Source organism: Spermophilus citellus (genome assembly GCF_964194105.1).
Source record: "Spermophilus citellus genome assembly, chromosome: 14".
Classification (NCBI taxonomy): domain Eukaryota; kingdom Metazoa; phylum Chordata; class Mammalia; order Rodentia; family Sciuridae; genus Spermophilus; species Spermophilus citellus.
In genome coordinates this window covers 34443047-34470558 of record NC_138194.1, presented here as the reverse complement: position 1 = coordinate 34470558, position 27512 = coordinate 34443047, and the positions used below count along the sequence as shown (strand labels likewise).

The following is a 27512-nucleotide window of genomic DNA, read 5'->3' as shown; positions in this document are numbered from 1 at the left end:
CAGGCATAAAGGCTCAGGAAGGGATTTCTGCAATCCAAAAAAAAGTATGCAATACTTTAAAATTTAAAATACTAAGTAATTGATACTCACAAGCAGGTAATATCAACTATAACTTTTTTCTTTACTAGTTTTCCTTTTCTTTTACAAGATAATAATCATTGGATTAATATTATACTACAAAAGCATGTAGACTTCATAATTAAAAAATTTAAATGTCAGATATACAATGGCATTTTCTTCAATAATTCACAATTTTTTAAAACAATTTCTGCTTTTTTGGAACAAATGTTAAAATTCCCACGATTTAAGTATCATTAATTAAATTGAACGGAAACACTTAGCATCCCAAAGAATTATCAAGAATGGTAGAACTTGCAATTAACACTGGTGATGATTCTTCCCTGTTAATCCTTCAATATATATTTTACTATGGTATGTTTTCATGAGTAATTCTGGTTTGAAAAATTATTGTGAATAGTCTCAAGGTTGTGCAATTTTGTTAAATTATGATAACCTTAAAAAATAGAACATGTGTACCCAACTTACTTAGTATCTACTACTATTATAAAAGGTCATTTTAAATTCATATTGAGTGGAATTTAAAGCAGTTTGCAAAGGCTTTTTTCTTTTATGAAAATCTTAAGATGGAAATCTTGCTTTGAGAACCATGAAACTCTCAAAATCTGCCCTGCAATATTTTAAGTACAGGCTAATTAAAATTACTGTTCAAAAATGAGAACAAAACTGTATTAATAATCTGAAATAAACTTTTATGATATTATTTCTACATTGACCAGTGAAAGAGAATTGATGATACAAGTTACAGGTTTATACCTAAAGGGTAGTTATTAGCGAGGTCTAAATATTTAGAGATATGTTCACTAGGAGTATTAGTAGGTAACTACATAAAACGATACTGTTATAAATTTTGCATCTAGTAGCTAACATGTGATAATCAGTGTAATTCTCAAAAATCTATTAGTAGTAGTATGTGAGTTGCTAGCAAGTCATCTTCCCTGAGGTAAGAGGCCATATGCAAAAGACACTGCTCTCTCCAATGAATTTGATACTTAAATAAAGGCAAATTAGAACCTGTGGCTGAAACAGCTGCATTTTCAGATTGAGATCTTAATTGCAAGAAGTAGGCTTGATTGTAAAAATCAAACTAAAACTCATGGGAAAATATAAAGCAAATTTCAGTCAATAGCATTTGCTAAATTTCTCTGACATCTATCCTAAAATTTTCTAATAAAATACCTGAAACAGGGATTGGGTGTAGCTTAGTGGTAAAATGCTTACCTAGCATATGTGAGGCTCTGGTTTCAATCTTCACTATAGAAAAAAATAAAATATAAAAATACCTGCAACAGCCGAATACGGTGGTACATGCATGTATTCCCAGCTACCTGGAAGGCTGAGGCAGGTTGATTCCAAGTTCAAAATCAGCCTGGGCAACTTAGCAAAAGTCTGTCTCAAAAAAAGACAAAACAAACAAAAAGAAGGAGGGGAGTAGCTGGGGATGTAGCTCAGTGACAGAGCACTTGCTTAGCATGGGAAAGGCCCTGGTCCAATCCCCAGTACTACCAAAAAAAAAATTTTTTTTAAAAAACCCTGGGTAGAGAATGGGCCATGTTTGTTCTTTAGTTCCTTGGAGGTAATTACATTCTATCTCATATTTGGCAGTGTCTTGTTTCTTGAATTTTAATCATTTTCTCATTACCAATATTCTAAACTTAGATCACCTTCATCCCTACCTGGACTTTGGTTTATCACCTCAAACTTGGTATGATTAACTATACAATGGATTACTGAAGAAAAAAAATTCCAATATTATTTCAATGTTCATTGAAACATTGCAAATATAACTAAATTATTGGACTGAATTGATTATAATGTGACATCTAGAACTAAAAAATATTTTAGTTTATTTGAAATCCCTAGCTTGGACTCAAAAGATTCAGCAATATCACAACTGGTAGTACTGAAATGTAATCATGGGCTGGGGATATGGCTCAGCTGGTAGAATGCTTGTCTTGCATACCCAAGGCCTGGGTTCAATCCCCAGCACCACAAAAGAAAGAAAGAAAAAAAAAAAAGTTATCACTCTTCAGTCATATGAGCAAATTTAAGAGTGATTTAAAAACTTAAACCCTGTTCTCGAAATTGTGAGGACGATACTTGGTCCACTTATTAAAAACCATTCATTAACCCTGCTCAAATATTCAGCTGATTTAAAGTAATTTCAAGAACTCTGATCAGTTCTCAGAACCAAGCCTTTTATTCCTTATCAAGGGAGAACCAAAATTGCTACTAATCATACCTAACTAGCTTCCTAAAAGCATTGCTGTTGCTAGAGAAAATTAGAATATTGTCAGAGATTAAGTACATCTTCTAATGTTCACATGGTGTTATTTTACACTAAATATATAATAGGAGATAAAATTGTTTGATATTTTTACTTTAATGCTTTGAGATTCTATTTGGCAGTTATTAATTAAATATACCAAGCCACCAATGAAGAAAATATTTGTTATGGAAAGGTGATTATATAATTTACTTGGAAGCAGCACATTTTTTGCTCAGTTTTCCTATACTTAAATCCAAAAGAAAAAAAAAGGGGGGGGGGAATGTATGTTTCAATGGCTGAAAAGCCAAATATAATTATAGTGGTTAGTGATTTGACATTTGTAATTTTTAGTTAATACAAAATCTGGCTATGCTGTGTTAAATATTATTTTGTGGCTCTCTTACTTTATGAAGAACTAGTATACAAAAGTTCTAAATTTTCCTGCTATTTTGATGTATAGAGAAAGTAAATTTAGAAATGAAAGAATGGAGATAAAATATTACAAAGAAAAACAGTGATATTGTGATTAAAAACTAACCCAAATATATATATCTTGCTCAGATACACTTGTAAATTTACATGTCTAGACTCTCCTTTCTTTCCTAATTCGAAATGGATAGTAACTTTAATATGTGGATTCAGTTAGAGATACTTTCATAGAAAGAAGACTAAAACCTCTCTTATCTGGAAAAACAAGAATGTACTGTCTATATCCCTTATGAATCAGCAGACTGAAAATTTTATACACCTGATAATATACTTTCTGATGTACATTTTCTTAGAATTACAAATAGTTCTGCATCTGTTACATGTTCAAACAGAGACAGCCAGGCTTTGAATGCTCTAAGAGATTGTATTAACATACATTTTGTCTTTCATCCATTCAAATTCAACTTAATTTCAGTGAACAGAGGAATATGAATTGAAATGTACATTTCAGAATACAGATTTGCAGAACAGGATAATATAGTGCAATACCAATCTCAGGATAACACTCTTTGTTTTAAGGAATAAGCATGAAAGCTGCTTCTTTAGGAAACTGGCACTAAAGATTTAATGAACACACTATTTAAGCAAATGCTCAGTTGATCATCAGGGTATGTTGAGGTAAAATTTGCATCCAAACCAAACTGAAGCCAACAAATAAAGAAAATCTTATGGACTCTAAGAAAAAAAAAAGGAAACATTTTTGGTTCAAAGGGGATACTTAGTATATACAGGCTTACATACCATTGATCAAAATTGTAGAACAATGTAACTCATTCATAAAGATAAATTCTTATTTATAAATTCTCTGTGAGTCTGACATACTCTGAAAATTAGAAATTAACTACTGCTACCATTATTTTTAAATTTTCTAACACAATTTGCAATCAACTTTTCTGCAAGAGTTAAAAAAAAAAATTAGGTGACATTTGACCAGCCAGGATTCAAAAAATAATGGTAACATATTATCAACAGAGCACACAGTTGGCTGTGCTGGCTCAGACAGCAACTAAATGAATCACATTGACTTTATCATTCTATGACAGATATTTTCCTCCAACTTTGTTCAAATCAGCAAAATGTTGTGTTACACTCCATTCTCAAGATATTTTTCTAAGAATAGTTATCTCTATGAATGTGTTGACGTTCATGAAAATGTCAGAATACCACTGTCTAATAAATCATTTTATGAATTTTAAGATACAATTTAGTTCAGATAACCTTCAAATTTACACAAATCTTTTGACACTTTACTATATTAGTAGGATGCTTCTCTTGATGGCATCAACATTGGCAAAATCTGATTTCCTCCTCAGTTTTGGTCTTTTTAGAAATCAAACATATTTAGCAAGAGATTTTCATGTTTGAAACATTAAGACTTTCATGGAATTAAAATTACAAAAAACTTCCAATGAACCACATGTACGGAAGAAACTCAGCAGATCTAATAACTAGTTTACAGGAATTCAGAGCCAGCCTGGGCAGCAGTATATTAAAAGCTATTGCCAATCACACATTTGCTATCATGCACTGAATAACAAGATATAATCTTTGAATTATATACGTACAAGATTTTTAATGACTAATCAAGTTATGTGGCCCAGCCAACAAATATTACATATTCACAATAAACATTCTGCCTTTATTAGCCTCTAATTAAATCAAGAGTGATCCATTGGCTCAGTTGTGTTAGTCATCTCAGCATCTTGACTATCCATCTCTTCAGGCTCCTCCACGGAACTTCCCTTTTGTGCTTTTGACCTTGTGACAAATGCTGCTCCCAGTGCATCTGCCACACAGCTATCAGTTGTTTCTGTATTCAAATTTTCAGTGCCACCAGTTAAAGAAAAAGATTCAGGCAAGCTAGTTTGAAGACTCCCAGACCTTGCAGAACTCACAACTTCTACTTTTCTTTGAGGAAGATCAGATGGTGACTGCTCTGTACTTTGATCCCGCAAGTGTTTGTCCATTGAAGCCTGAATAGAAGAAACCATTTCCTGCAATTTTTTTCGCTGGGCCTCAACCAAATCAGGATCAAGCTGCCTGCTGTCTCTCATTGTTACTACTCCTGGAGCTATTCGAATAAGCTCACTGTTACTAGGAGCAGCTGTGAACACAGGAGGCTCTGTTTTAGTGGAACTATTACTAAAGTCTGTCCCTATATTATGCTTTCTTACAACTGAAGTTTCCCTAGCTCTTGGGTCAAGATGTGGATTAGTGGATGCAGTTCCTAGTGAATGCCCCTTTCCCTGAAAGGCAGTTACATTATGAAGTTGCTCAGATTTCTTTTTCACTACTCCACCACTACCTAGTTTTAAAAGCCCATGTGAGGGACTTGATTCTCTACTTCTTGTAGTTGCCTCTGCTCGAACCTGACTTACAGCCTCTTTAACTAAATCTTCAACATCAGGACCGATGGGGAAATGTCCTGCAGCATCCACACACAACTCCAGTCTATCTTCAGAAGCATTATAGACAAAAGTTTTGCCAGGTAGATGTGGAAAAGTACAATGCTTGCCATCAGCCATACCTAAAGAAGGGGAAAAGATATTTAACATATTAAAATTATTAGCAAAAGCATTAAGACAATTATGGTTAAAGTAGTGAAATTTCAATAACAATGTACAGGTAATAGTTTCAAAACAAGATGTATTAGAAAATAATTTATTCTATTACAAAAAAGTATATCACCATAGATCTTTTTTAAAAATATTTTTTAATTATACAGTGACACAATATCTTTATTTTGTTTATTTATTTTTATGTGGTGCTGAGGATTGAACCCAGTGCCTCACATTTGTGAGGCAAGTGCTCTACTACTGAGTCACAACCCCAGCCCTTACCAGAGATCTTAAAGTAGTTCTCCCAAGGGATGTTTAAAAAAAAAATCATTATTTTATTAACAAAGTTAGGGCTGGGGATGTGGCTCAAGCGGTAGCGCGCTCGCCTGGCATGCGTGCGGCCCGGGTTCGATCCTCAGCACCACATACCAACAAAGATGTTGTGTCCGCCGAGAACTAAAAAATAATAAATATTAAAAAAAAAAAAAAAAAAAAACAAAGTTAGGGAAAAGGCTTGAATCAAACAGCTAAGCTTATAAGGAAAATACAATGTAAAAAAATAATAAAAATATTTTAATTACTCACATTTCAAATTATAATTTCAAATAAACATTTATTTCAATGGTAGGCAAAATAGTAATAAAAATCCAAGTAGAATGTTCTCTTGACACACTTTCAACAGAAACAACTAAAAACAAACAACGTGCAAAAATTAAAATCATGGGCAGTGTAGCTCAGTGGCAGAGTACATTCCTAGGATGGTGGGACTGTGGGTTTCATCCCAGAATGCAAAAAAAAAAAAAAGTAGAAATAATAATAGTCAAAGATGTGTTCCAAATAGTACTTTTCTGGGCACATTCTGGATTCAGTTTACTATGTTCCGATGCCCTACCCCAAATATCTATTAAACTATGGATCCAGACACAAGGTGGCAAAGAGACCTTTGTAATTCCGGGAAGCTTTTTAACATCCACTTCAATGGATAATACCTATTGAGCCTCACTATGTTCCAGGAACTAAACCAGACTGTAAGGATTTACAAATAAAATACTGTAATTCTTTGAAGACAGACAATATAAATAGATTATTAGAATACAACCAGTTAAGTTCAATGATGGGTATTCCATCTCCTCTCTCCTAATTATTTGAGGATTAAATAAGAAAGTATAGAAAGCACATACCTACAGTGCCTTATGTAAGTCAGGGAGTCAAAACATTTAATTCTTCTATTACATCAAAAAAGGTTTTATAATAGTTTCCAGGCTGCTGCCATGATGCTTACCCTTGAAAGAGTTATGGTATCATACCATTCATCAATATAATTGATGGGTGGATTTGAATGAAGAGAGATATGTTCTTTGCCTATTTTGGAGGACAGAGGTATGGTACACTTGGGGGTGAGGAAGGCTTGATATGCTTTCTTTTGTGTGTGTGTGTGTGTGTGTGTGTGTGTGTGTGTGTGTGTGGTGCTGGGGGTGGAAACCAGGGCCTCATATATGCAAGGCAAGCACTCTACCAATTGAGCTATATCCCCAGCCCTGCTTTGATTCTTTGACCAAAAGATAATAATAAATTTCCCACCTGAATCTATCATTTGAAAAAGAGAAAATTTTACCACTAATACTAGGAGAAAGTATTTTGGGAGATAAAATAATTTTATGATGATGATCCATTTCAAATGTCTATGTTAGCCAGGCATAGTGGCAATGGCCTGCAGTCCCAAATACTCACGAGACTGAGGAGGGAAGATCACTTGAGCTCACAAATTTAATACCAGCCTGGGCAACATATGAAGACTGTCTCAAAAAACAAAACAAATGAACAAAAAATGACTCTGTTACAGTCAAGATGACTCTGTTACAGTCAAGAGGAACTTTATGGGCTGGGGATGTAGTTCCGTGTTAAACCATATGCTTAGCATGTATGAGGCCCTGGGTTTAATTCCCAACGCTACACACACACACACACACACACACACACACACACACACACAGTTTAATTCTGTAATAACAACTGGATTAATCATAATCATAACAGCAAACATTTCCTTAGTGTTTACTAGGTACTAGGCCCTTTGTTAACCACTTTATAAATATGATCTCACTTGATCCTTACAACTCTGACATTATTATCATATCCCCTTTACAAATAAAGAAACTGAGATTGAAAAATCACAAAGAAGGTGACAGAATTTGGATTCAGATATTCTGACTCCAGAGTTCTAAATTAACTCTTAATAAGGTTAACAGTATACACAAACTTTTTTAAAATCAACAACTCTACTAAGGTAAATTCATCTAAAATTCACCCATTGTAAGTTTAAAACTAAATGGTTTTTAGTATATTGAGTTGTATGACCATCACTACATTTTTAGAACTTCATCACCCCAAAAAGAAGCCTTAGCAGTGACTCTTGATTTCCTCTCACCTCTTCATCACCCTCAGCCCTAAGTGAACACTGGTTTATAGTCCTTCTAAGTATGCCTATTCTTAGTGCTCTGCTACTGAGTGCAGTGAAATTTCAATAACAATGTACAGGTAATAGTTTCAATTCTGTACATTTCATTTTATGGTCTTTTGTGACTGGCTTCATTCATATAGCATAATGTCTTCACAAACTATATAATACGTACCAATACTTCACTCCTTTTTTCTTTTTTTTAGTTGTGGTTGGACACAATACCTTTATTTTATTTATATGTTTTTTTGGTGCTGAGGATCAAACCCAGGACCTTGAATGTACTAGGTGAGCACTCTACCACTGAGCCACAACTCCAGCCCCCACTTCATTCCTTTTTATTGATAGATAATATTCTGTTGTAAGCATACACCATGTTTTGTCATCAAAACTCACAGACATTTGCTTTGTTTTCACTTTGGGATATTATGAATAATGCTACCGGGTTTTACGTGGACATATGCTTTCATTTCTTGTGGATAAACACTGAAGAACGTAATTGCTTTGTCATATAGAAACTCTGTTGAATCTTAAGGAACTGTTATACTGTTTTCCCAAGTGGCTGTGCCATCTTACAACCCTACCAGGAGTGTATGAAGATTTCATTTTCTCTGCATCCTTGTCAGTGGTTCTCATTATATGACTTTTTTTATTACAGTCATGCTAGTGGTTTTGGGTTTTGTTTTCCTGATAAATTAATGCCTTTTCGTGTGCTGTTAGCCGTTTACATATTTTCTTTGGAGAGATGTCTATTTACATCCTTTGTTCATTTTTTTAGGTCCTGAATAATATGGTTATGTCTTTTTTTGCTGAGCTATAGAGTTCTTTATATTCTAGACACAAGTCCATTATCAGATACATGGTTTGGAAAATTTTTCTTCCATTCTCTGGATTGTCTTTATGTTTCCTTGATGATATCCTCTGCAAATACAAATTTGCTTTTTAGCTATCTACTTTTTGCTTTTGTCACTTATACTTTCAGTGTCGTCATATCTAAGAAAGTTTTGCCTAATCTGGGAGGTAAAGAAATTTTACACCTATGTTTTCTTCGAAGAGTTTTCTAGTTATAGCTCTCACACTTAGGTCTTTGATCCATTTTTTGAGTTAATTTTGTATATGGTGTAAGGTAGAGGTAAAACTTCATTCTTTTGCACATAGATGTCTAGCTGTCTTGGCATCATTTGTTGAAAAAGTTATTCTTACCCTAGTGGATGATCTCAACATCACAGCTAACATTTTAAAGCTAATTTCAAACTAAATATATAAAACTATTTAGAAAACAACCAAAATAGTTACCCAGCTCCAACCCCCTCCCACATACAAAAAACTGAGGAAAACTATTTTCAGTTGCATAAGCTTCCTATAAACAATTCTAATTAAAAACTAACTTGTAGAAAACCACTAATTGGTATCAACAAATTTCAGCAGAATCATGTGAAAGATAAAAGGGTAAAAAAGAATGCAAAAAAAAGTGATGCTTATACTAGAAAATAAAATTTACAATCAATAACCTAAACTTCTATTTAAAGAACCTGAATGGGGAAAAACAGGGAAGAAAAAATAAAAACAAAAACAGAAATCAATGAAACTGAAATCAGAAAAAAACCCTATGAATACAAAAGTCAATTCTTTGAAAAGATCAATAGAATTGGTAAAACATTAAGCCAAGTTAAAAAAAAAAAAGACGCATAAATTGCCACATGAGACATGAAAAAGCTACAGACCCCACAGACATTGAAGGGACAACAGGTAGTATAAGCAACTTTATGCCAATATATTTGATAACTTATACAAAACATATCCATTTCTTAAGAAGCAAAACTAACAAAGCTTACCCAAGAAGAGATAACTTGAAGAGTAGTCTGTTAAAGAGATTAAATTCATCCTTAAAACTGCCCAATAGGGGCTGGGGTTGCGGCTCAGTGGTAGAGCACTTGCCTCACATATGAGGGGCACTGGATTTGATCCTCAGTACCACATAAAAATAAATAAATAAAATAAAGATATTGTGTCCATATACAACTAAAAAAAAAATATTTTTTAAAAAATTGCCAATAAAGAAAGCTCCAAAGTTAATGTAACTGATGAATTCTATTAAACCATTAAAAAAAGAAGTAATATCAAAGGCACTACAAAATCTAGTAGAAAACAAGAGGAAGGAATGCTTTCCAAAACTACTTTAAGAAGTCAGTAGTACCCTGGTTAAAGTTATTACAAGAAAACTATACACTATTATCCCTCATAAACATAATCATAAAAATACTCAATGAAGTATTAGCAAATTAGCATGCAAAGTTTGTTAAACATTCAAAGGTATCCAACAACAACTAATTTGCCCTCTCAAGACACTGAAAGAGAAAAACTATATGATCATCTCAATAGATGTGGAAAAAGAACATCTAACTAAACTCAACATTTATTGTTGACAAACTTGGGAAAAGAAGGCAATGTATTCCATCTTACAAAGGGTATCTCTTAAAAATCCACAGGCTGAATGGTTCCTTTCAGGATAAGAAACAAGGCAACAGGCTGGGGATGTGGCTCAAGCGGCAGCGCGCTCGCCTCGAATGCGTGCGGCCCGGGTTCGATTCTCAGCACCACATACCAACAAAGATGTTGTGTCCGCCGAGAACTAAAAAATAAATATTAAGAAAAAAAAAAAAAAAAAAAGAAACAAGGCAACAAGTCTGCTTTCATCACACCTATTCCATACTGAACTGAAAGTCCTGGTCATTTCAATAAGGCAAGAAAAATAAAAGGCATACAGATTGAAAAGGAGAAATAAAACCGTCTTTTATTTGCAAAAGACATGATGACCTATAGACAATTCCAAAGAATTTGCTAAAATAAAAAACTACAAGAACTAATGTGAAGGTACAGGTCAAGAAATAAAAACAATTTTATTTCCATGAACTAGCAATGAACACCAGAAAAAATTGATTTTTTTAAAAAAGCATCTTTTATGACAGCATCTAAAAAACCATCAATATTTAGGTATAAATCTAACAAAGTACTTGAGATCTTTATGCTAAAAAATTACAAAATTTTGATGAAATTAAGACTTAAGCAGAGAAACATAACAATTTCACGAACTGGAAGTCTCAATGTTGTCAAGGTATCAAGTATCCCTGATTTGATCTACATAATCAAAGTAATCACAATAAAAATCTCAGCAGACTTTTTTGTAGAAATTGACAAGCTTATTCTACAACTTATACAGATAAACAAAGGACCCACAAAATCCAAAACTATTTTGAAAAAGACTAATTCACAGTGACTGATTTAAAGAATTATTATAAGGATACAATAATTAGAATATGGCATTGATGAAAGGAAAGACATAAATCAACAAAATAGAAAAAAGATTCTAGAACTAGACCCACACATATGTGGTCAATTTTTTAGAACTAAATTATTGTGGGTATATTTTGCATATGATATTAATTCATGCTTTTTAAGTGCATAATTCAGGGTCAACTGTTATTTCTGACAAAGATGCCAAAGTAACTCAGTGGATAAAATATAGCCTTTTCAACAAATGGTGCTGGAACAACTGAACATTCATACATAAAAAAATGAAGCCTGACTCATACTTTGCAACAAAGTAAAAAAATCAATTTGATTTTATTTTTAAGATAAATATTTTATGTTTACTATCTAAAAGATATTTGAATCAGGGGCTGGGGTTTTGGCTCAGCGGTAGAGTGCTCACCTAACACGGGCAAGGCCCTGGATTCGATCCTCAGCACCACATACAAATAAATTAATTAATTAAAAATATTGTATCCAACAACAACTAAAAAAATAAATGTTAAAAAAAATATTTGGGGGGGGGGGGCTGGGGTTGTAGCTCAGTGGTAGTGCGCTTGCCTAGCACATGCGAGGCCCTGGATTCGATCCTCAGCACCACATAAAAATAAATAAACAAAATAATTGTATTAAAAAATTTTAAAAGACAGATAAATCTCAAATGGATGTTAAAAGAGAAATAGGGCACACACATGCTCATTGTCTCATGCCTCATCGTCTCATTGCCATGTGATGGCTTACATGGTCTCAGGACTTTGCCAGCAAGAAGACCATAATCAGACTTTAGACCACAGATATACGGATCCTCAACCTTAGGCCAGAACCATGAGCCAAAATAAACCTCTTTCCTTTATAACTAAAAAACAAAACAGACATAGGCAAAAATTTTTATTAAGGGTAACATGATAAATATTTTAGGTTTTGTGGATTATAATGTCTCTGTCACAACTATTCAACTTTGGGCTGGGGTTGTAGCTCAGTGATAGAGTGCTTGCCCTAGGTCCAATCCTCAGCATCACATACAAAGATAAATAAATAAAAGAAAGGTACTGTGTCCATCTACAACTAAAAAAAATATTTAAAAAAAACCCAACTATTCAACTGTCACTATAGTGCAAATTGCAACTACAGACAACATGTAAACATGATTATGGCTGTATTCCAACAACACTATACACAGTGGGCAGCAGACCTGATATGGCTCTCTGGCCATGGTTTGTCAATTCTTGTGCTAAATTAAGGAAGCCAAACACAAAAAGGTTACACTAAGTGATTCCACTTATATGGTAATGTGAAAAAAACAAACACAGACTCAAAAAACAAATCAGTAGTTGCCAGGGAATGAAGATAAGGGAGGAGAGCTGACTAAACGGAGCAGAAGACAACTTTTTGGAGTAATGGAAGTATTCTGTATCTTGAATGTGGTGGTCACATGACCATACATGTTTCTCAAAATTCATGTACAGACTAAGCAACCCAAATCCAATAATCCAAAATCCAGAATGTTCCAAGATCCAAAACTTTTTTGAACCCCAACACAATGCCACCAATGGAAAATTCCACATTGTGAAATCCTGTCTCCTGCACAAAATTATTTAAGATATTTCACAAAATTTCCTTCAGGCTATGTGTATAGGTATATATGAAACACAAGTGAACTTTGTATTTAGACTTGGGTCCCACACCCAAGATATCTCACTATAAATGTGCAAATATTCCAAAAATTTTTTTTAAAAATCCCAAATCTAAAATACTTCTGGGCCAAATAATTTCAGATAAGTGGTATTCAACCTAAGATGAATTTTACTCTATATGTCTCAATTATAATATCTTTAAAAAAATAAAGAAAGAAAGAAAGGCATTCTTTGGTTTTTGATTCAAATGAACAAAAAAACACACCATTTTTTGAGACAATAAAAAAATCAAATATCAATGAAATTTAAACAATAAATGACTATTTGATGATACTAAAAAATTATTGTTAAGATGGCTGGAGTTGTAGCTCAGTAGTAGAGCTCCTGCCTAGCATGTACAAGGCCACAAGTATAAACCCCAGCACCACATTAAAAAAAATAATAATGAATAAATAAAATATATGGTTGTTTATATTTTAGATGTGACAATAGTATTATGATTATTTTTTAGAAGAAAAAAAGCATTTATCTTTAGAGATACATACTTAAGTATGTCTAAGATTTACTTAAAAACAGTTAAGAATGGGGTAAACGGTGCATAAATAGGATTTCACTGATTTTTTTTCTACTTGTATGTTTGCACATTTCTATAACAGCCAACTTGGAGGGATTTTTTTCAAAGAAAGAAAGAAAAAAATGTGTACAGGAAGAATTGAAAATAAAACAGATTTTACCCTTCCTATCTAACAAGGCCAGACCGGTAGGTGAAATAGTGAGATAAGCCAATGATAAATCCAGGGACAAAAGCATTCAAGTCCAATCTTTAAAAAAAATGTGTGAGGTTGAAAAACATGCCCTGGCAACTTCTTTCTTCAGACTTTAAAACTCTGAAGGCACAGTTTGACAGATACATAAGAATACATATATCTTTATAAATAATAAACACACAATGTCAAAGAAGTTAAATGTAAAATGGGCTATTTCCTAAAACCTAGAAAGCAATGAAATATAATTATGGCTAAAACACAAAAACAACAAAGATACTACATTATCTGGATCTGGGATAGTCACCAGCATTAAAACAAAATATGATTCTAATTTCACAACTTGTCTTTTAGTTGTTAAGAATCATATATATAATTTAAATTAGAAAATGGAAGCAAGGTAGTGATAGGAATTTTTCGTAATTTTGTAACAGAACAGAAAACCAGCTAACTATGCCAGGAAAGTTATCCAATTTAACTAGGCAGACTGCTAAAGAACTGTATATACTTAAAATTTAATTTTGGAAACACACACACACACACATACACACACACACACACACACACACACTTTTTCCTTTTTAAACAGGGTGTCCCTATGTTGCCCAGACTGGCCTCAAACTTCTAAGTTCAAGTGATCCTCCTACCTCAGCCTACTAATAAGCACCTCGGACCACAGGCAGGTGTCACTATGCCTGGCTAGAAATATTTTCGATAGAATACTATTTGAACTTTCTTAATCTAATAAAAGCTCAAGTGGAAATATTATTTAAGTATAAAATGAGGAATTAACTATACCCATGGTTTTCTTCATAATATTGTAGAATACGCCACCCTGCTGAAACATGTGAGGAAGTCCCTTTGCATAAGACCATACATCTTCACCTGTAAGACAAAAACAGATAACAGTTTAAACAACAACAACAACAAAAAAGAGGTTGTTGTCCACCCAGGGTTGCTTTAATGCAGATCACACTAGAACAGAAATTTCAAGACAGAACTCCTGAGTGAAGCATCCAGGTGCACATAGAGAAATGATATAGTGACACCCTAGAAAATGAATGAACCATTTAAAGGTGGCAGCCACTGCCAAGTACTATCATAGAAGAGTACAGACCCACTGTTTCAATACCATGGAGCTTTTCAATAGAGGCCAGAAATCCAAAAAATTTTACTCCTGTAGAACTGGTGATTGAATCCTGTACCCACGCATGTTAGGCAAGCACTTCATCACTGAATGACATCCCTAGCCCTTTTTTCATTTTGAGACAGGAACTTCATAAATTGTCCAGCCTGACCTCAAATTTGCAATTCTTCTGCCTCAGCCTCCCAAGTATCTGGGAGTACAGAACTGCATCATCACATCCAGGAAATCCAAATTTTTAATATGTAGGAGCTAATTTTAAAATGTCTTTAAAACTGCATGAGTTGACTTTGCATACTAAACAAATGTATCTGAAAAGTCAATCCAGCTTAACGGAAACTAGTTTTCAAATTCTGGACTAGAACAGAAAAGGTTATAAAAAGATATCTATTTTTTAAAATAAAATATAAAATTGAATATTTTATATTTATGTTAAAAAAAGTAAATATAAAAAGAAGGGGCTAGGGAGAAAAACAGACTGCACACAAATAATTAACATTGTATTCTGTTGTTCTAAAGTTGACTGTAAAAATAAAAATTTAAGAGAAAAATTATTTGTTGAAGACATTCAGAATAATCTTTAAAAGGCCATAAAATATCCACAAACCAACTATTATTTCACAAAAATATTTTTTTCCAAAAGCATCCTTTGATATTATCTATTTTAATAATAAGTTTCAAACAAAAAGTTGAGAATGACTAGCTGGGGATGTACCTCAGTGGTAGAACATAGAGCACAGGCTTAGCATGCACAAGGCTCTGAATTCAATCCCTGGCCACCAAAAAAAGTTGAGTATGATAATCACCTTGGAAGAGTCAAAGAATGAAAAGGGCATTAAAGTTAACTTCATTTGTGGAATATGGTTGTCTTTATTTGCTTCTTTATACTTTCATGATTTTCTAACCTGTTAATGTACATGTAAGCACTTTTATTATCAGAAAATTTTTAGTTAATTTTAAGAAATAAACTGTTAAATTATCTTTGCTACAAGATTTGACTTAAGCTTTAGATGAGAATAATCCTAATTAATCACTATATACTTATAATCTCTCTTGAGTTCTAATCTCTTCCCACATTCATAAACAGGAATATGAATTTGTATGGTAATTGGCTAAAGTTATCCTCAGCATAATATACACATATTTAGAAAGTCTCGGCACTTAAAATTTTTTAAAATTTCAGTTAACTAAAACATTTAATTACACATACACACTTTATTTAATACTAATGATGCAGTACTATTACTAGAAGAGTCATATTTAAGGGTAAGACACAGATGTTTCCTGCCTATATACAGAAATATTAATAACTATTCATAAAAACTCTGATTGCTGAACTTATCATTAAATTTCATTTGGATACATTATTTTTGTGGCAATAACCATTCATTTAATTATTGTTAATGTTATTATCAAGATACTCAGTATTCTCTAAAATATTTTAGTATATCATTTATTAGGAAAACATTTTAAAAAATGGTTGTGCTTATTTTTTTTGGTAAGAAACTGAACAGATACCAAAATGATAACCCATTCAGAACTGACCACTGTATACTAACAAGAAAAATATCATTTTTACTACTTTACCCACTTTACTTCGAATGCCATGGATATAATGTGTATATTTATTTATACTGTATGCATAGCTTAATTTTAATTATTAGGGTAAGTTTTTTGCTTTTACCTTCCCTTTGCTAAGAACCAATTTTTACCACCTTCAAATTTATGGGAGGATAAGTCCCTTCTTATCCTCCTAAGCTTCTATTCTCTACCTGTCTCTGAAAAGACACTTTTTATATAGCTTCATTTACTCATCACAACTAAGCTGTACTTTACTGACATGGAAACAAATTCAGATTACTTTAAAAGCTCTCCCAAGAAAACACAGCTAGTAAGTGGCAGAGTTAGGATTTGAATTGTTTATCATTCCCAAAGCTTATGCCTTTTTCATTGATACTAAACCTCCACTAGCGACCAAATATTGTTAAATTTGACAGCACGTCCAGTCTTTTTTTAATAGAAATTATGGTATCAACAACTGGTTCAAGATGGAAAAAAAAAAAGTCAATCACTTCCTTTGGTTATACAAATACCTCCACTAGAGGTCAAATTTGGCAGCACATGGATGGTCTTATAGAAATCTATGACATCAACAACTTGTTAAAAAAAAATAGGTGAATTATTTCCTTTGGTATACAAATACCTTCAATGAAGTCATGTTTACTGGTAATAGAAATGACAAAAGGGGGCTGCAGTTGTGGCTCAGTGGTAGAGTACTCGCCTAGCACTACAAGGCCCTGGGTTTAGTCCTCAGCACCACATATAAATAAATAAATAAATGTATTGTATCCAACTACAACTAAAAAAAATAAATATTAAAAAAAAAAGAAACCAAAAAAGGGATCAAAGATCAGATACTTAGCGCAAGTCCACCAGAATCTCACACTTCTCTTCATCCCTTCTACTACTACTGTTCTGATCAGGCCTTGTTTTCTACTTAGATTACTGCCACTACCTCATATGTGATTTTCCCTTCAGTCTTATGCTCCCCAAATCCATCTACCAAACAGCCTTCAGAGTTAAACCTTTACTGGTTTCCCAAACCCACATGGTAAAGTTCAGGTTCCTTTCTCATGGCATAAAAAGCACTGTGGAAGAGTTGACCCTTACCTGCTGTTCCACTTCACATCATACCTAGTCTTGATTTTTATAAAGCAACAAAACCACATGGCTCTAATTCCCTAAAGGCCAATAATTGTTACACATTCTTTAAAACTCAATTTAGGTGTCATTCCCTCTAGGTTTTTCTGAGAGATAGTTACATAGGTCTCCTTCTTTGAGGTTCACATGTACATCAATACCTTAGACCCTATCATACTGCAGGCTAATTTAGTTTACTTTTCCTCTTTCTCTTTCTAAACTAAAAAGATTTTCAGATTCAGGGCAAGGTCAGTGGCCTATCAGATTTTCCATTCCCAAGACTTGACACAGTGCTAAACAAACAATAGCATTCTTAGTAATGGTTGAATGAATGTATAGAAAGAATATTACAAATGAATTTTTTTATTTTAAACAATGCCTGAAAGCAATCCAGAAAAAACTTAACTGAAGCAGCATACTGATAACTGTTTTTTAAAGTATACTACAAAACAATTAAGTACCATCTGTTTTCAAGAATCTAATAAACCAAAATAATAGCAGAAACAAAGTGACAATGATTTTTTCTATCATTTCACTAGAAAGCAACTCTTACAGAATAGGAATGGTATGGTAACATCTCTATCAAATATGTTAATGCGTATTTTTCTACTATAGTCTTCAATTAGTTTTACTTTATAATTTAACTGTTTCTTCAAAGAACAACAGTAAAATTCTTCTTTCCAATGTATTCTATGTGTATATAAATATAGAAAAAGGAGGCTGATTCATAGTGGGATAGGAAAAGGGAGCATAGGAGGAATAGTCGAACTCTAGATAGTGCAGATGGGTAGGAAGGGAAGAGAGGGGGCATGGGGTTAGAAACGGTGGTGGAACGTGATGATCATTATTATCCAAAGTACACGTATGAAGACACAAGTTGGTGTGAATATACTTTGTATATAACCAGAGATATGAAAAATTGTGCTCTATATGTGTAATAAGAATTGTAATGCATTCCACTGTCTATATATATATATATATATATATATATATATATATATATATATATAAAATACATATATAAATAAATATAGAAAAAGTCTATACCACCACCATACCACCATAAATGATTTCTGTTCACACCTTGTCTCCCACCAGTCTTTCCTTCTACATCTTTGAGTTCTACCTAAATAGTGGTTAAATATGGTAATGGTATTAAGATGTTTTTTCCTTTCATTTATCCAATTTTTTCCCATTTGATAAGAAATATTTTTTTTAAAAAAATTGTTTAAAAAAATTCAAAATATGTTTTCTAACTTTTTCTAATAACCAAATGGGGTTAAAAGTGAGTTTAAAAGGTCATCATACAATTTTCAAATTTTAAATATTTAAAGGCAATTTGGGGGAAGATTATGGGGAAGGAAGGAATGGAAAAGGGAGGGTTAATGGGTAGAGAGGGAAGTTGAATAGGAGAAATAAATTCTAACTTTGTACAGCACAGTGGATAGCTATGGTTGACAACAATTAATTGTTCAATCCAAAAGAGCTAGTAGAGAGGATTCCCAACACATAAAATAAAACATGACCTAGGTGATAGGCCAATAATTGTGATTTGATCGTTATACATAGTATACATGTATTGAAATGTCACCTTGAGCATCATAAATATGCACAATTACTATGTGCCAATTAAAAATAAAAGTATATTAAATAAATAAAAAGGCAATTTGAGGTTTCTACTTTGCAATTTATGAAGTAAGGTAGTAAATTTCAAAATCTAATGTTTGTATGAAATATAAAGCTCCAAAAGAAATACTTAAAACTCTAAAATCAAGTATCTACCATCATAAAATAAACAACACATTTGAAATAAATAATTCCATTTTTTTAAAATAATTTGAATAAGTAGTTCTAAATTTACAGGACTGTTTCTACTAGAGAGAATCCTAAAGGTATTAATTTGCTAAAAAAAATTGTTGCCACCTCTCCCCTCTTCCTATAGATCCTCCCATTTAAAAATTTATTTACTCTACCAATAGTTAAAACTTTCTAAGAAAAGCATACCATTTTCTCATCTCATACTTATTACCTTAAGAGTAACCAGTCATACAGCTTTTAGGATTAGAATCAGTATTAAAGGATATATTTCTAACACACATACATGCACAATTGTGTATAGATGTGTACACACACACAGTCTGAAAGGATACATTCCAACACATTAATAATGATTTTCTCTGGGAAGTGAAAATGTTAAGAAATGTTAAGAACTACCATATTTTACCCTCCCCCCATTGAAATTTTAAAACTATTATCTTGTAGTTGAAAAGCATGAAGGAACAAAGAGATAGTTGAGCACAGAAAGGAATAAATACTTAAATCTTCAAAGCATGATTATATAAAATCTCCATTTATAATGTGCATTATTTATCTTAAGATACACCTATATGTATTAGTTTTATTCAATTTTACGAAGAAAATAGAAAGGCTATCAGATGGCATATAAAGAATAATATGCACAAATACTACCTAGATTTAAAACTGTCCTTCACACATTTGAAAATAAAACATAAAAATGCAATAATAATATTCACGTTCAAGGTCATAAAAAATTAAACATCTGAATCTCAAATGTGATTCTGGAAAATCTCAAGGCACTTATAGACATCAAGAGGTGTTATGGGGCTTGGGTTACAGTTAGTGGTGAAGCATTTGCTTGTAAGCATGCACAAGGCCCTGGATTTGGTCCTCAGTGCTACCAAAAAAAAAAGGAAAAAAAGTATTACAAAATAATAAAATTACAAAATATCGTGTATTTTTTATTTTTGATACTGGGGATTGAACCAATATCAAAATTATTAGTAAACTAATTCCATTTAAATAACTCCAAATGACATATTCTGTTTTTCACCTCAAACCTGTCTTTACCTCTTGGGAAAACAAAACAAAACTAGAAACAATGAAATATAATACTAAGAAAAAAGAAACTAGCCTCATATTTTTGGTGCATCATGTACCAACCATCATATTTACCATGAACACACACACACACACACACACACACACACACAAACTGATCTAAACCAAGAAATTTTAGTAACATATTTTGCAAAGCTAGAATTGGGATCATGCAAGTACTATTTGAAGATGATGGTCTATAAAAAATTAAGTTCAGTAGTCTAAAAAAAAAACAGATTAAAACATGTGATATATTATAGGTAGAATCAGTTTATTTTATTTTATACCACCATGTAATTCAAAACGACTAATTCCATGAATGGTTTATATAGAGTAAAAGACCGATGCACTTACTCATTGTTTTGTTGACATACATAACAGACAAATTCTATTCAATGAACATTCTATTTAAAAGCAAAAGAAGGAATAAATATGTTCCTGGCTATTACACAGTCAGCCTATTTAATGAAGACATATAATTTCTATATATACATATGACAATGAGGTTTTCTAAAATACTATGTACGTCATATATTGTGGTTTTATAATTTTTATGTCTGTAGAAAAGAAGGCTGGCAATGTGTTGATGAAAACTATAAAAGTATAGGAACTCCATCAGTGGAGATACTGCAGGTAAGTTTATAGAGGGTAAGGCCTGTGTCTCATTCATAATTGTACCTCCAGTATGGTCTTGAGCTCATAGCATACATCTATTTTGCTGAAACAATGTACATTCATCCATTCAGCAAGCATTTACTTGGTACCTACTTTAGTCCTAGGTCTTGTCCTAGGTAATAATATTCATTAGTGAATAAAAGACTTTATGATATTTTGTGGACTTTAGGATCTTGTGAGCGAAGCAAATAAATAATTAAACCAACAAATAAGATCATTAAAACTTGTGGTAGGTGCTATAAGGGAAATGAAAACGGTATAGAAAAGAGGTAACCTACTTTGAATGATCAGCAAAGGTCTCTCTCAAACCCTAAGGAGTCAGGGGTGGTGGCAAAATGCCTGTAATCCCAGTGACCTGGGGGGCTGAGGCAGGAAGGACAGAAAGTTCAAGGCCAGCCTGGGCAGCTTAGTGAGACCCTGGCCAAAAAAAAAAAAAAAGGGACTGGGGTGTAGCTTGGTGGCACAGCACACCTGGATCCTGAGTTCAATCTCTAGTACCACAATAAAACAAAAAAATCTTAGAGGGGACTATTTATTTAAATCTTAACCCTAAATGACAGGGAGCCCACAATTTGAACAGTATAAAGCTTGATAAACTATTTTCTACATTAACACAGAGGCAGCTTATTTCACATTTATTAATTCACAAAGTAATTTCTACATTTCAAAATTTGCAATTTTCTAATCTTTTCTAAATTTTCGAAAACACCAAAAGTTCCCCTGTACTCTTTCTATACAGTTGTGTGTATATAATTATCCCCAAATTGACATTTTTATAAACATATCTTTTTATTAAGAATATCTTCTAGGAGTGCTGGGGTGAGTGCTAGCATGTGTGAGGCACTGGGTTCAATCCCTAGCACCACATATAAATAAAAATATATATATATATTTAAAATAATATTTCTATATAATTCATAGTTATAAGAAAATTCAAGGGATAAAAATAATATTGAGAGAGGGAGAGGCACTGTCTTAGTACTTTAAAGCAGAAAATCTCTCAAGTGCTACTGCTATAAAATTAAAACATGTTTACATTCAAATTATTTTGTGTTGACAATGGAAGTAGAAGATATAAAGAAACTGTGGATTTGTGGACAGCAACTTAAAATACTACAGGTGAAGAGGGAAGGGATCAGAACAGAAAGACATTATCTTGGTAAACTCATATCAGTTCATGGTCTTGTTCTCAGATTTTCAGGTCCAGGAAGCTCACACCAAATTCAAAAAAGGTAAATAGGAGTTGGGGTTGTGGCTCAGTGATGGAGCATTTGCCTAGCATGTGTGAGGCACTGGATTAGATCTTCAGCTCCATATATAAATAAATAAAATAAAGGCCCATCTACAACTAAAAGAAAAAAAAAAAGGTAACTAAAAGCAGAATTACATTTTTGTAATTTTCATTGTGAAATATATTATCCTGGGGCTGGGATTGTGGCTCAGCGGTAGAGCGCTTGCCTAGCACGAGCGGGACCCCCAGGTTCGATGCTCAGCACCACATAAAAATAAAGGTATTGTGTTGTGTCCATCTACACCTAAAAAAATAAATATTAAAAACAAACAAAAAAAGAAATATATTATCCTGCTGCTCCAGTATTGAAGACTAATGATCATAATCCCACCCATGCCAATTTATTAATCCACAATGGAGAACATAGCCTTCTAAAGACAATCTTTATCTGCACTCTCACCTGTACATCACAATTTATTATCAGGAAACTAAGTGAATAAAAATAAATCCTTCATGAATATGGAATCAGGCAAAGAGATTGAGTTCTCTCAGAGGCCATGGCAGGACTGATATAATATTCCTGTCCTTCAGCAAAGATTACCTTGCTAGTTACCAGAATTATCATGAACCCCAGATGATGTATCTTTTTCCTTTGTACAGCAGTGTATAAACATTGCCAAATTCTGCTTTTCAGACTCTTTTTCAATGTTCAGTGCTGACCATCCATTCCATTTCTGCAGATACAGCCTTTCTTTAGATGAGTTAATGTCACCTATTGAATTCAATCAAAACTGCTGGGCAATATAGTAGGAACTGAATATACAAGGTTAGATAAGATATGAGCCACATTCTCAGGAATTCATCTTGTATTGAGGAAGACCATCTCTTCCCTGTTTTTGACTAGGGAGAATGCCAGTCTTTTAAAATGCCTTCTGCATGTATGTAGTTTTATCCATTTTTTAATGGATGTTATTTAAAATTTTATAGAGTTCTAGGAATATTTCACTATTGCCCTTACATACAAACTTCAAAGGGTATTTTGTATAAAGAGGCAACTTAAGTACTGAGGAATTAAGTAGTTTGCCTGAAATCACTAAGTTAATAAGTAGTGGAGCCAACATTCAAATTCTAGGTCTGTCTCCAAAGATCACATCATCTTTCCTCTATTCCCATGCAGCTTCTAAGAAACTAAAAATTCTTAAAAGAGACAGAAATATGTAAATAGCTTAGGACAAGTCCTTATATATACTCCAATTCAATTACTATGTCTACCAAACTAAAATCAACAATATCAAGTTATAAATTTGTGCAGAGTTTGTAGATCTCCCACTAACTAATGAGTCCCCAATTTAATAATCCAGGAAAAAATAATCTTCATTTTAGCAGGTCAAGGCCAATTCACTGCTATTTAGCACTCTTAAAAAACACAATCAAAACCCAGATCCCCCTTCTAGTTGAAAGCTCTAATTTTAGCAAAAATAAGACTGTTCTAACATCTAAAATATTTAGATTTTACTTCATACTTTAAAAGACTCAGTAAAGCATATTAACAGTGACTTAAAAATAAAGACTAAGCAAATACAGATAATGTGAAAGGTGCACCACTGAACAGTATCCCAAATCATCTAAAGCTTTAAATTACATATTTGGATGATATTTTCCTTTATGTTGCATTTTTAAATATGTTGCATTTTTAAAAAGAAATACTTCTTAGCCCCATTAACATCTATCTATTTCTTATGTTTCTCATGAGCTATAATAGTTCATTATAATAGACAGTAAAGATTCACTCAGCACTAAAATTACCTAAACACATATCAAATGAACACATAAGAAAACTGTAGTGAATTAGGAAAGAGAACAGGAAACAGAGGAGAGAGACTCTTAGAAAGGAGTGCAGCAAGAATAAACACCAGAAACTGCAATTCATCAAGCAGGAAGTCCTAGTCACATGACAGGCAGGAAAATGAAATTTAAAAATAAATGAAAAATGAACAAGATGGAAAATCCAAAGAGAGCTTAGAGGAAAAAAATGAAAAGGCTTTAAATAGATACATTAAAAATCCATTTTTTAAAAAGAAAAGCTACTGTAAAAACAAGATATATTTAAATAATCTGGTGACAGTTGAGGAATTACTTTCACTTTGTAGTTATTTTCCTTATAGTCACTCAATAATCATGTTAAACATCTACGATCAAAATCACTAAACAATTTTCTCTGAAAATTGATAATCAAATATTTACAGTAACCACAGATTTTTTTTTCTCCAAAGAAACATTACATTCACAATTAAAAAATACCATTTGAGTTAAATTGATCTTACCCATTAATGTTGCTAAAAGACATAAGGAGTACATCTCCTTGTCAGCTTGCTCTTGAAGTTCCTTAGATGACAGTTTACCAGTAACAGCAATCTCTTCTTGTTTCACAGTGTGGGCAGAGTGTGCTGCAGCAGACTGACCACCTTCTGCTTTGCTTTTTAGAATCTCTATTGTGATTCTGTCACCGTGCTGTAAAGGAACTGGCTCCTTTTCCATTCCTGCCTGTGGTGGCATTAACTCTTTAGGAGGAAAGCCATAGCGAATACACTGTAAATATGGAGGAATGTTGAATTCTCTGGCTATACTTTCCTGAAGTTCATAAAAGGTTGTTGAAGACTTAAGTGTAACCATGGACTGTCTTCCGTCGTTAGTTGTTATTCGAATCTTCTTCTCCTTGGAAGTTGTAGGTGAATAGGGAGCCTTGGTAGGGGTGGCAGGTGCAGAGGATGGCCCATCACGAATGGCACTGGGAGAAACAGTTCTGGGCTGCCCCTTTTGTTCTTGTTTTAACTTCTCTGTTTTCCGTTTCTGCATTGCAGAAGCCTGTTCCGTAATATTCTGTTGAATAGTTCTTTCAGTTTTACTCATATTTAATTCTTCCTTGTGCAAAGTTTTTGTTTTCTGTCCAGTAAGAATAATTTTAGTTGGAAGCTGAGATTCTGATTCTTGTCCTTGCACATCTCCGACTCTTTGGGCATGAGCACCATCTATATTTACAGGAGTATAATCATCAGGATTCTTTTTGGCAGTCTGATGCAATATGGTGTGGACAACTTTCTGAACGAGGATTTCACTCCCAAATTCACCTGGAAAATGCTTGGTAACAAGTTTCATTGCAACGTCATAAACATTACTATTCAGAGATGGATCACTTTCATACTGGAACCAGTACACTGTTTCTCTGACCACTCTTCCTCCCCATTCCAAAGTGATAGGGAAAGCTTCTGGCAGATTGTCGTACTCTTTACCATCCCAAAAGTGTTTGAATCCACAACCACATTTGCCACCAGTGGACCTAGAATTAGTTCTGTCTCCATCCAAATACACAATAGATCCATCTCCTCTGACTCTTCTCACAGATGTGCCATGGCACCAATTACAAGCCGTTAGGTTACTCAACCCATAGTCTGGTACCAGAACATCTTTCACTGAATCATATGAGCAAACCAAATTGTTCAAGGGAAAGCTATAATTTTTGTCAGGCCTCAGCTGTCCATGAGTACTTTTTGCCAAGTTATACAGTTTCCCTCCTGGAGCCAACCACTCTGGAGGAACATGAAGTTCAGAAAGGGCACCACAGAGCAAACATTTGTGAAGGCGATTATCCATTACTGCCTTTTTAGCAGCTGCTGTAACCTCTTCAGGCTGAACTCCTATCACTCCTGTCCTTCTATAGAAATACTGATGGACATCAGCAACTAAACTAGGATGGATACCATGTTTATCCATAAAGACTTCTTCCATAGCAGCAACAAGCCTAAGTAAGTATTTATCTTGCAAACTTCTGTCACCTCCAATAACACAACCACCATCTTCCTCGAGTTTGATGTACTTTTTAATAAGGTCCTGAGGCACACCCCATGCTTTAGGAAGCAAATTCATAGGCAGTTTGGGCAGAGCAGCCCCTTTTATGCCTACCAAGGGAATATAATGGTTTCTACCAGAGCTACTCCATGCAATACAGATTGGTTTGTTCAAATGACCATCTCTTCCAGTGCACTTCTCTGCAGGTATGAGCCCAGGCAAAAAGGTGGCTGAATAATCACCAGAGCTTCTCATGCCACTAAGGGAATCTAACAGAATTATGGGACGATGCAACACATTAGCAAGGCCAAATATGTGGATGTTCCTCAAACCTAAGGGAACACCCTCAGGTGGCACAAACAGAGGATCACACTCATTGATAATGTCCTCCCACTCAGCGGCATCGATAAAGTCATGAAACAGGGCTTGATATCGGGCCAGGTGTTGCTGAAAGTGCTGTTTTAGATTCTCTCTCAGGGCATGCCAGAAGAGCTCCCGGCCTACTAGAGCTCGAGACACAGCATGCACCAGGCAGTGTCCATCCCCGTCCACATGCACTGGAATGAGGCATTCCTGACTTTTATTGGCTCGTTTGATATCCTCAAGAGTGTCATGCAAATATAGAAGGCTTCCCGAGCGGTCCTTGCCGTAGCCCACCGTGTTAACGTGCTCTGGTTCTATAAGGAAAGCGCGGTCACCCAGTAAAGCGCAATCGAACAGTTCACCCTGGTTCATATCCCGGAGAAGCTTGGCCCGGCCTGTCTGTTTGTCCATTCCATAGCGAGCTAATATGGGCGACAACAATTTACAGTGGTAGTTGGAAAGGCCCATCACCTTTACCAGTTCCGTGTTCTTCTTGGGTGCTCCCGTCACCCCGAGCAGAGCGTTCCGCAGCAGGTTGTGCAGCACTACGTCCGGATCGGTCACCTCCTCCACCCCCAGCAGCTGTTGCTGCTCGTGCCGCTGTCCGCACTCGGTACACTCGATGCTGACAGTACCGGAGGCCGGGAAGAACAGACGCGCCTGGCACTTCGGATCCGGGCAGCTCCCGGAAAGGATTCTCCGGTCTCTTCGCTTCGAGAGCCCCCCCGGAGCAGCTGCCGCCGCCGCCGCCAAAGACGACGGAGTCTGCGGAGCCTCAGGGGGAGGAGGTGGCGGCGGCAGCGGAGGCGGCGGCGGCGGCTGAGACATAGCTCTCGGCTCTCGTGTCTCGCTCCGCGTCCCAAGCGACCCTCAAATGCTCATAGCCTAGACCCCACCGGCCCGACTCGATCTAGTCCAGGCCCAGGGCGAATCAGTTTCCTTTCCCTACCAGCTCCTCCTCCTCCTAAGCGAAGGCGGAAGCGCCGGACGTTGTTTCTCTTCTTACTTCTCACTGCCGTAGCCGTTGCCCCGAACGTAACGGCCACCACCCCACCCCGCACTCAACACTCACTCACTCTCGCTCTCTCCGCCTCAG

General features: G+C 34.5%; 1 protein-coding gene across 1 annotated transcript; it reads right to left on the bottom strand.

The window, feature by feature from the left end:
- Positions 1–97: 97 nt before the first annotated feature.
- VCPIP1 (valosin containing protein interacting protein 1) lies at positions 98–27512 on the bottom strand. The gene is made up of 3 exons (XM_081265691.1): positions 24532–27512; positions 14358–14444; positions 98–5363 (listed from the first exon to the last, which is right to left on the bottom strand). The coding sequence occupies exons 1-3, from the start codon at positions 27242–27244 to the stop codon at positions 4495–4497; spliced, it is 3669 nt and encodes a 1222-aa protein (XP_081121817.1). The 5' UTR covers positions 27245–27512; the 3' UTR covers positions 98–4494.

Excerpts from the sequence above, each read along its gene's own strand:
- VCPIP1 (XM_081265691.1), bottom strand. The coding sequence starts at position 27,244 with ATGTCTCAGCCGCCGCCGCCGCCTCCGCTGCCGCCGCCACCTCCTCCC. Across the intron at positions 14,445-24,531 it reads TCTTTTAGCAACATTAATGG|GTGAAGATGTATGGTCTTAT; the intron begins GTAAGATCAATT and ends TTTGTCTTACAG. Across the intron at positions 5,364-14,357 it reads TATTATGAAGAAAACCATGG|GTATGGCTGATGGCAAGCAT; the intron begins GTATAGTTAATT and ends CCCCTTCTTTAG.